The following is a 10,748-nucleotide window of genomic DNA, read 5'->3' on the forward strand; positions in this document are numbered from 1 at the left end:
CCTGGTCCCCCCCAGCTGACCTCCCTCCAGCCTGGTTGCCCCTAACTGCCCCCTGCCAGCCTGGTTGCCCCCAGCTGCCTCCCCCACTGGCCAGGTCGCCCCACACAACCTGCTGTTCAGTTGCTTAGTTCTCCCTCACTAACACCAGTGCCGGCCTGGTCGCCCCATGCAGCCTGCTGCTTAGTCGTTTGGTCGTCCTTTACTAATGCCCCTGCCAGCCTGCTCGCCCCACGCAGCCTGCTGCTCAGTCGTTTGGTTGTTCCTCACTAACCCCTGTGCCGGCCTGGTTGCCTCATGCAGCCTGTTTGGTTGTCCGTTCGGTTGTGATGGTAGCTTAGGCATATATAAGGGGGGGGGGGGGGGGGGTTTCAGCCTTCTAGTAAGAATTAATGCTACTGGATGCAGGAGAAGAAATGTAAGTCGCTGATCTTTCGTTTGTGAAATCACATGCATTTTACATGCTTCTCACCTCTTTTATCTCGAGGGCACAGTGTTCCTTTATCAACATATGCAATTTAGAGTGTAAAGTTTGTGATTTTTTTTTCTATTAAATTATTTTTCAAATACTACCATTGCAATAAGGAGCCAAAATAACCAGCCAGAGATGGAGCCAACTTATAGAAGAGGTAGTTACCTTTTTAAAAATAAGATCTGCACATATATATATATATATATATATTCCTAAAGATTTAAACTAAGAACTTGTAGAACTAATTCAGCAAAGTTGCAGGATACAAAATAAACATACAAAAAAATCTGCTGCTGAGTTAGCTAACTTACTCAAACTTCCTGGGGACTCTGACCAACTCTGTGTGCCCATCTCCCAGCCTGTGTTTCCGTCACTCACCATGGCTCTCACAGAGTGGCACCAGGAGGTACTGCTTGGTGTTCATGACGGCCCTCACGGTTAATAAGCTGCTGCGCCTTGCTACAGAGGAAACTGGATTGGTAGATAGGTAGACTGAAGAGGGACAGATGTAGATGTAGACATGTAGACGATATACAAATGACTGGACATCCTACCATGCTGAGTGGCAGTTTTTTCTCTCTTGTTTGGAGAGAAAAAATTAGCCTTAGTTTTTCAGTAGACTGACTGACTGATGTAATCTCCCTGGGGGAATCTGTTAAGAGCTGAATTAGCCCTGGGCAGAGCAATACAGGTCATGTGGTCCACATGACTCTTAACATGATTGAGTCTCTCCCTGACGGCCTTTTTAAGCTGACACTATCACTTAACCCCAAAAAGAGGGCAGCAGAGAGATGAGCAACAGTTCTGTTGCTAACATCAGTTCTCACTAATCAACAGAGAAACTGCAATGTGATATTACCTCATGCTTGTTAGAATGACTGTTATAAAAAAGACACGAAATAACAAGTGTTGGCAAAGATGTGGAGAAACGGGTACCTTCGTGCACAATTGGCTGGAATGTAAATTGGTGCAGCCACTGTGGAAAACAGTATGGAGGTTTCTTAAAAAAAGTAAACATAGAACTACCATATGGTCTGGCAATTCCTCTTCTGGGTATTTATCCAAAGAAAATTAAGGCAACAACTTGGAAAGATACACACACTACATGTGAAGATATATGTATCACATGATTGTTTACATGTATGTATTATAAATAATCACTGCCGCACTATTTACAATAGCCAATACATGGAAGCAACTTAAGTTTCCATTAATGAATGAATGTATAAAGAAACTGTGACACACACACACACACACACACACACACACACACACACTGGAATATTATTCAGCTCTGAAAATAAAATCTTGCCATTTGTAAACCATTATATGTTCATTTCTGGGAGTTTAGGAATCTGACGTGTAAAATTGCATGTACGTTATTCCGTGCCACACTGTTTTCTGACATTTGCACTGGGACAGCACACTGGTGTCCATGAGATTTACCCTCTGCCAGCTTTTCTTTGGACTCATTGGTGACTGTCCTTTTCATCATCAGGGTGCTGTTTAATCTCAGAATTCCAAGTGGTGTGTGTTAAGTAGAAATGAATGACAGCCTGTAGACAGCCATGCAAAAGAGAACCCCTTTTCCCTATAGCATCTCTCGAGTGTACAAATGGAGCATGTGACCCAAGGACATCACAGGAAATCCAACTCATGGTCAGCCTAATACCTGGTTCATTTAATTTATAATTATTTTAGATTCGAAAATTTACCCTCCTAAGTGCTCTGAAGAGTGCTGTCTCATAACTGATTACTTACCTTCGTGCCATTTCTGAAGTGCTTCCTAAGTCCACTGAGAGGGTCAGCCCATCTTTTTATTTTTCAATTACTATGTCATTTTATTTCCTTAGAACCCCTGCCACAAGTCACATCAAATACTGCCATGTTTGGGCCATCATTTTTTTTTTCTTCCCTACCACTTTTTCTACTTGCTAAATTTTATAGGAGATTTTGCAATTGATATTGCAACTGTGTTAAGAAATAGCTGTTTAAATATAGAATGAGAAAAATCCATTCTACTTGCTAACATAAATGCAATCTGCCCAAGACAGAAAACCCGAGATAGGTTTAATGTGTAACAAAACAAAAAACTGCTCCCCAAATCTTTTATATGCATTTACATAATATGCAAATGCTAAGAAACAATAAATAAGTATAAATTTGGTTTGGAGCTAGGAACCACTATTTGGGAATGATTCTACCATTTAACTGGGCTAGAAAATTCTACACCTCCAACTGAATATCTAGTAGCTTAATAAGAAATCCCTCATGAATTATAGACAGACCTTCCACAAGAGTGTTCACCATAGAAATGACAGAAATGTGTGCGTGTGCACGTGCACCCACATACCAGTAACAGCATTAGAGTATCTCTCTTCTGGCATAAAAGAACATCTTTAAAATGATTGGAAGTGACTGGGGTTAAACGTGAACATTAAAGTATAAGGAGCAGCCAATGCTATGAAACACACAATCTGGATTTTCTGGGCCACTGCAGAGGGCTTTCGACACAGGGAATCAGAGGGAATTGTATAGACTCTGAACTCCTTGAGGGCGGAGAGATTTATATTCCGAGCCTCTGACCCTTGCACACAAATGTCAGGTCAACCAGCAGTGTGCCCCCAGGGCAGCGTGCTCTTGCGGGCAGGGGTGGGGCATTTCATCACTGACATCTGTTAGGATTGCTGGTTCATGGTGATAGTAAAGAGCAGTCACTTTAAATTAGTTTTATAATTGTCTTAAATTCTCAGCAGAGAATGCAACTCTTGTGTTCTGACCCTAAGCCAGCGGTCACCAACTGGTGGTCCGCGGACCACTGGTGGTCTGTGAGGTCTGAAAGGTTGGCAACCGCAAGTTGCAACCCCAACCCCTTGTAAGCAAGTGCCAAGATTGTCAGTGTCTATTTCTCTGGGATCTCCCACCACATAAAAGCCCTGTAGTGACACCAGCTGACACATCAACTGGGAGCAGTGTTTGGCGAGGGCAGCACAGCCAGTCACTCCTGCAACAGGGCCAAAGAGCATGTTGTTCATTGTGACCTTGTACCATGCTGGTTTTAACCTCTCTGATTATGGGACCACTGTGGCCACACAGATGAACTCCAGCTCAGAATTAGGGAAAAGATGGCCCAAGTGTGTGATCAAACATGGACCTCTCAGAATGAGAAACTGACCGGTGGGCCAAAGTCTGGTAAACGCACACACGTGTTCACCCCTGTGTTCTGCTGGGGGCCTCCTCCTCCTCCCTCTGTAGCCCCCTGTACCTGAATGGTACACACCCTTACAATAAACTACAGAATGTCTGGGTTAATTTATTCTGCCATCAGGAAAGGGCTGGACTTGGACATCAGTCCTAAAATCACTCTGAGGCCTGATTCTTCTGCCGCTGGATTAGACAGAACACTGAGAGGTATGAGTTTTTCAGACAATCGAACATGTGTGCACCACTGGGTGGGAAGCTGGGTTGCTTATCACACAGATCGTTTGTCACTGAGCCAAGTACTCCGAAGGGCTCCATCGTGGGCAGTACAGGCTGCTGCAAGGAACTGCTCCCTCTCCAGCCCAGGTTGCATTGGTACTTCCCCCCCTCTCTCCTCTTTTAAGGTTAGAAATAGCTTCCATGGAGAGGGAAATAGGACACATGCAGCAACAGGAGTCTGAGGTCAACTGAAAAGACCTTTGTTAACATAGTAATTTCCATGTTTGTTTGTTTTTTTAACATATCAACTAAGTTTTCTTTTTCCTTAGTTTTGGGTTCATGTGGGGTAGAATACCATCATTCACTTTCTTTAGTGGCAACCGTTTAGCTGGCACAGGCCAGCCCAATGTCTTGCCTGCATGGAAACTTAATGTAGAGTAAACTCAGAAAAAAGGTAAGTAAGGAAATGTGTCTCCTCTGACCCAGCAATTTAGCCCAGCGCAGGTGGACAAGGCTGGCTTGTTTTTGGACAAAGAAAGTAAGGGGAGCTGGTTAGAGATGTGGGTCTTACATTCTGAAATATCAATCAATAGCTGTCATGTTTTATCCTGTACTTAGGTCTAAATATTTATTCTTTATTTCTTATCCTTGAATTATTACCTCTGAAATCATAATCTTGAGAACCGGGATACACACAAAACTCAAAACACAGGATCACATGAAAAAGAATGATGTTGATATGTTAATGTGAAGCACTCCTTGGCCGATGTATACTCATTTTTTTCTACACAGCAAACCAAATTATAGACAGGAAGTTCTCACCTGGAGTCTTGAAGTTCCTCAGCTGGGAGGGAGTGTCGTAGACTTCAAGGATCCAGTCGCCAGCAGCTCGTTCTCCCCAGCAGTGAATAGTCATGAACTCCCAGTTTTTAAATCCTTCCATGGAGTGGTCAAAAAGCCTGAGGGAGAACCATAAAACATTGTTTTATCTGTTATTAATCAAGTCACTACCGTGATGGATGATCTTTTCAAATCCATCTGCCTGTTTGTCTCAAAACTGGAGGCTATATTCATCCTGGACATCACTGATTAGATCCAAACATGTATCATTCATTGTTCTCCCACAGGGAACCAGGCATGGGCTGGCCATGCAATCGCAAATCTAGAAGGCGCCACCACTGGGGAATCAGGGAAATTAGGTGAAGACTTTACCACAAGACAGATTGTCCCACATGTTGAAGATGTGGTGCAACTGGCACTCCTTACATTGCTGATGGGAATGCAAAATGCGACTGTTGCTCTAGAACAGGGTCTCGGTTCTTACCATACAACTCAACAATCCCCTCCTATATATTTACCCGAGAGACGTGAAGACATATGTCCATGAAAAGGACAACATGTGAATGTTCAAGCAGCTCTATTTAAGGCGGTCAAAAGCTGTTAACAACTCAAATATCCTTCAACAGTGATAAAAACGAATGAACTAGTAATACCATGAATGAATTTCAAAAGCACTAAGGTGAGTCAGAGAAATCAGACACAAAAGACTACATTCTAGAAAAGGTAACAAACAGCTCAGTGGTTGTTGGACCTGCCAGGGAGGTGAGTGGGGTATGGTGGAGGTGTTAGGGGTCATGGAACTGTTTCACATTTTGGAAGTAATGGTGCATGGTTATACAACCATATAGATACGTTAAAACTCACTGAATTGGTTACATTAAAAAGTGAACTGTAACCAATTTACATTGTATGATATGTAAATTACACTCGGTCAAAAGGCTGCCTATTAACCTTCTCCAGTTCAGGAGTCATTCCTCAGACTCCAGCCTAGACTTTGATCTTCCAGCCCTTCCAATGAATTTTAAAAAACATGTTTTTATTGATTTCAAACACAGGAAGGGAGAGGGGGAGAGAGAGATAGAAACATCAATGATGACAGAGAATCACTGATCGCCTGCCTCCTGCATGCACCTTCCTGGGGATTGAGCCCACAACCTGGGCATGTGCCCTGACCAGGAATTGAACCATGACCTTTTTGCTCCTGGGTTGACACTCAACCACTAAGCCACAGCCACTGGGCCTAGTGATTTCCTAAGGTTTTAATTCCCTACATGAAATCCTCTCCTACTAGCATTGATCTGAGCTAGCTAGTATTGTTTCCTATGATGTAATGCTGAGGGATGCAAGTAATATGAGAAAGTAAGGAAATAAAATCCTCATCAAGATGAAAGAGAAATCAATAGATCATGTGTAAAACTAGCACATTGAGAAATCGGCCTATCATTTATATAGGCATATAACGTACATCTGACTTCCTGAATACACAGCCAAAAGATTCCTGTGGAGATGGGGCCCGGAAGGTGGAAACTAAAAGATGAGACAAGTGACAGATATTTTCAAAGAACTTTTCTTTTTTAAATCATGTGCATCTATTATTTTTATTTTTTAAAAAAAGAATGAAATAAGAAAAATAATCTGAGGGCCAGAGAGGTAGACAAAGAGGGAAATATGTCTAGCACTGTTTTAGGAGCAGCAATGTCCAGTTCCTGGGACATATCTATCCTTCAGTGGAGACAAATGCAAAGGTTATGGCGAGTGGATGTTGATGGTGATTTCATGTTCACCAAGCAAACTGGTGGTTATGATTGGACATTCTATGTAGTTCTTCCTTCTGGGGTAAAATGTGCCCTTTTAATAACAAAAATCTAGTTTACTCTCCTAACAACATATTAAGATTCTAATTTTTTTTTTTAAAGCATAGTAAAGAGGCTCCTTCTAAAATGCCAGCTGGATTCAAAAGCTGCAAGGTTGGGTGACACAGCTGTAGGCTGTGTTAGGTAAATGGCTGACACTTTGCAGTATTTCCAGGAGAAAAACAATAAACAGGAATATGACTTGCTGCATGTTCCTGAGCCCTTGAAACAAGAAAAATAAAAATGATTTAGCAGCATTCTCTCAGTGTCCCATGTCAGGAACTCTGGGAAAGGCTGAGTTAAGGTTGAATAGGTTTCCTTTCTGGAGAACATCTCAGATCTTTGGGATATTCAGGTATGTCATGGGCATCTCCACAATGGGGTTACCGATAGGCAGGGATTTTCAAACCTTACATGGGCACAAAGCCCCTTTCTCTCTTTAAGAATATCTGTATGCTATCTGTACAGTTTAGCTCTGAGCAGAGAGGGGTCTGGTATTTCAGTGAGGACCTCACTGGGTCTGGCCACTTTCCCTCACGATGACCGGGATGGAATTAGTGGCTCCTTATATGAATGTGTCCGCACCTGCACTGGATCTTCTATGCAGTCAGGATGGTACATTTGATGGGGATCCTATACGTCATGTGCTACCAAAATAGGGCTCATTTTACAAGGTTATGGCTTAAAACTGGACTTGGCCAAGAAGAAATTGCTGAGTCATTACAGAACTGACTTATATACACAAGAGTTCTTCACGTTAAACCCAGAAAGTATGCATGCTGGGAGACACAAAGATGGGGGAGAGGAGCTTTTTATGTTGCCTTTCCTGCCAGTGACACTTTATTAAAGGGAATATGTTGACACAGAAATGGACGGAGGCGGAAAACCAGTCTAGAACCACTTCCTAGCCCACAGTCTAATTTAGGCTCTAATTCTGGTGGCCATTGAGCCATTTGAGGGCACTGAAGCAACAACTTGTCACATCATACCTTTCTAAGAGTGCCAGACTTCAAAGCAATTCCCAAACAGTTTAGACAGAGCATCTGGCTGCTTGCCTCACGTCCAAAAACGACAAAGGAGACCGAGGCTGCTGTCGCACGAGGGGCCGTCTTGTTTCCACAACCTTGGCCAGCTTTTCATCCTCCCAGGTCAGCTGTTTGCCGGATTAGCAGGCCCTCTGTTTCTTCCCTTCCACCCTTTCCTGTCCACCTCTGCAAACCGTTCCGTTGCTTTTAATCACTTTTAAATCACGTTGGAAACAAAAATTAAATATACACCAGGTGCCAAGAAGACATGTTCACAAATCAGCATTCAAACAAGTGTTCCAAAGCTCGAATATAAACAGGCTTTGTCTATCTGGCTCACCAGCTACCCCCTGGTCTCCTCACTTTACACAGAGCTGGCACGATCATTAATTTCACGGGAACATAAAAGCTGAGGAGAGGAATTAAAATGAGGCTCAACTCAATCATTCCATTTTGCTAGAAGAGTTGATGGGGAAAGAGACAGACACTGATGGCTGTTGTTTCAACTAGCTGGGCATTCGGTGTTCTAACTTCACCCTGTCTTTTATTCTAATGCTGTTCCTTGTTTATTGCACTGTACCTTTTAAAAACACCACATCACCTGCACATGACAGGAAGTCATGTCGCTAGTAGACTAGACTTGTGTTGCAAAGAATGTACTTGCTCAAGATAATCCAGTGTCAGATGGTGGACACCTACCTGCTAAGGAGATTCTAACTGTGTGGTCTCTGTATAGCAACTAAAAAGTCCAATGCCCGGTGTGAATGCCTCTGCTGTGCCATCAGTGGAGAAACCAGACACATGCCAGCATCTTTGGTGTGGGGAAGACACCAATGAAGCAGGGCCAGTATGCAGCAAGCTGGAGTAGGGGAACTCCAGGTCCGTATCCACATCTCCTGTTGTGGTGAAACCCTGTCCTGTCAGAGCTGACTTCCTAATAACATGCTCCACGAATGGCGATGTGCACATGGTGGCAGAAATGATGCATCCGGTTATTAAATGGTGCCCCACAGCCCTATCCCTGTGAGCAGTTTTCAAATAAGTTATTTTGGATGAAGCCTGGTAGTACATTCTTGTGAGGAAGTAACCCAGGAAATACCTCCTATAATTACTGTAAGCTCCACATTTTCCTATGATGTTATGGCAATCGTTTAATAAGATGTTGTATAAATACTGACAGCTATGTGTACAGAATTATTTCTAGAATTGTAAATGGATCTTAATTTCAGAACTATACCCTAAAAAACAGTATTTATGTTCACTATAACAATAGACATTAGACCAATATTTTTGGAAGTTTTCTCTGTTTTAAAATGTCTAAGTGCTTCATCCCAATTTAAGGTAGAGCATATATAATGCTTAAAGCACTCATTTGTCTCAATTGCATTTTAGTTTTTTATTTTCTTTAGCTACTGGCTTTTGTAAGTTTTAAATAATTTGTTTCTGAAACAGGGTATTGAAAACACACTATTAGGTCTTTTTCTCTCTAACCTAAATCATTTATTTAAGAAAGGTTGAGTGAAAGATACTGGTTCTAGAGGTTTTGATTACCTAAAAAGATGAGTTTTAAAAAACTTTCAACATGCCTACTATTACTAACTTATTCACCAACCCCAAAATGCATTTCTTCTTGTGGGTAGGTATAGGATGTAAGTACTTAATCTTGTGAAGATTTAGTCCATTTTATAGTCGATGGCTTTTATCGAAGTATCTGCTTTATATTTTAAACTTCTCTGTAAATTACTTGCACGCAGCATTTAGCTAGCACATACTGCCCACAAGTCTTCTGATGACACGAAAATAACAAGAACGTGTACAAAAAAGCTGGATTATCTCTTAAATCGATGCTAAAGTGTGGTGTGTGGACAAGCAGCTTCAGCATCACCTGGGAGCTTATCAGAAAGGCAAATCCATGGACCTCACCCCAGACCTCCAGATGACAACCTCTGGGAGAGGGGCCAGCCATCTGCTTGACTGAGTCATTCACCAGGTGCGCGGAGAGGCGCAGGGAAATAAAGGCTAGCACTTACTAAGTGCTTACCATGCCAGGGGCTGTGCTGAGGACTTGCTTTACGTTATCTTACTTAATGCTTGCAACAACCCTGTGAGGCACACACTCCGAGGTCTGTTTTCCAGATGAGAGAATCACCTTTTCCAAAGTCAAACATAAAAACTGGTGAAGTCAAGATCACCCAGTTCTGGCTAATTCTAAGGCCAGCCCTTCTTTTGAATGAAGGAAGAGAGTTCTCACAGGGAGGCCTTACTGAAATGAAAAAATTTCACTGCAAAAGTATCATTTGTACTGCAAGTCACAAATGCATGTATATAGCACGCCACTTTACAAATGTCCATAGTCTGTTGTTGAACATGGGGAAAGGGCAGCAACCAAAATGATTCAAATATAAACACCACACTTAACCATAGTTCATGATAGAAGGCTATAGGTTTTGCAGCTTAGAAAGTGCACCTCCTCTGTACGTAAGATCCTAATTAGAAGCAGAGATACTCAGCTGTAATCAAATTTAGAAAGGGAGGCAAAGTTTCAGCTTTCTGTCAGAGGCCAAAATTTGGAACCTAGAGAAAGGAACTCTAAAACTCAATGAGTTGGGGGAGGGAGGTTCAGGGGAGGGGGAAGATGATGACAGCTTTTTGTAATTCTCAACAAGTGCAACTGAAGGAAGAATCTGATGAGACATGCTTTGGTTTGAAAATTTTTACAAGGGCAGATTGTGAATATCGTAGAACAAAAGCTCCTATCTAAAGTTGCTCTTGTCTAAAAACATTTTCAAGGCATCCCAGCTGCCCTGGCTGCCCCCGCGGTGCTAGATCTCCACATTCTCCCCAGAAGCAAACAATCTGTGGCGATCATTTAGCTCGGCTCTTTGTTAGGCAGGGCGTACAGGCCAAGAGGGGAACCCAAAGGGTGGGAGGGCAGGGGAAACAAAGGGAAAAGGAGGCACTGCCGTTTGTCCATTCGGGGACTCCTCTGTTTACTCAGGGCTCCCACCCTCCCACTAAATCATCCACCTGGCTTCCCAGGGGTGCTCGCCTGCTGGGCGAATGGGGTGCAAGCTCAAGTTGGACTGGCTCTGAATGCTGCCAAGTGCCTTCCAGGCTCAGCACCTGCAGATGCCTGGGTAA

General features: G+C 42.8%; 1 protein-coding gene across 1 annotated transcript in view; it reads right to left on the reverse strand.

The window, feature by feature from the left end:
- The window catches only part of PCSK5 (proprotein convertase subtilisin/kexin type 5), a 416,138-nt gene that overhangs the window by 158,802 nt on the left and 246,588 nt on the right, over nt 1-10,748 (reverse strand). Inside the window, exon 13 of the mRNA XM_006776508.2 lies at nt 4,712-4,848. Coding sequence (XP_006776571.2) covers nt 4,712-4,848 — 137 coding nt within the window. The remainder of the gene's footprint in view (nt 1-4,711; nt 4,849-10,748) is intronic.

Source organism: Myotis davidii, unplaced genomic scaffold (genome assembly GCF_000327345.1).
Source record: "Myotis davidii unplaced genomic scaffold, ASM32734v1 scaffold228, whole genome shotgun sequence".
Lineage (NCBI taxonomy): Eukaryota > Metazoa > Chordata > Mammalia > Chiroptera > Vespertilionidae > Myotis > Myotis davidii.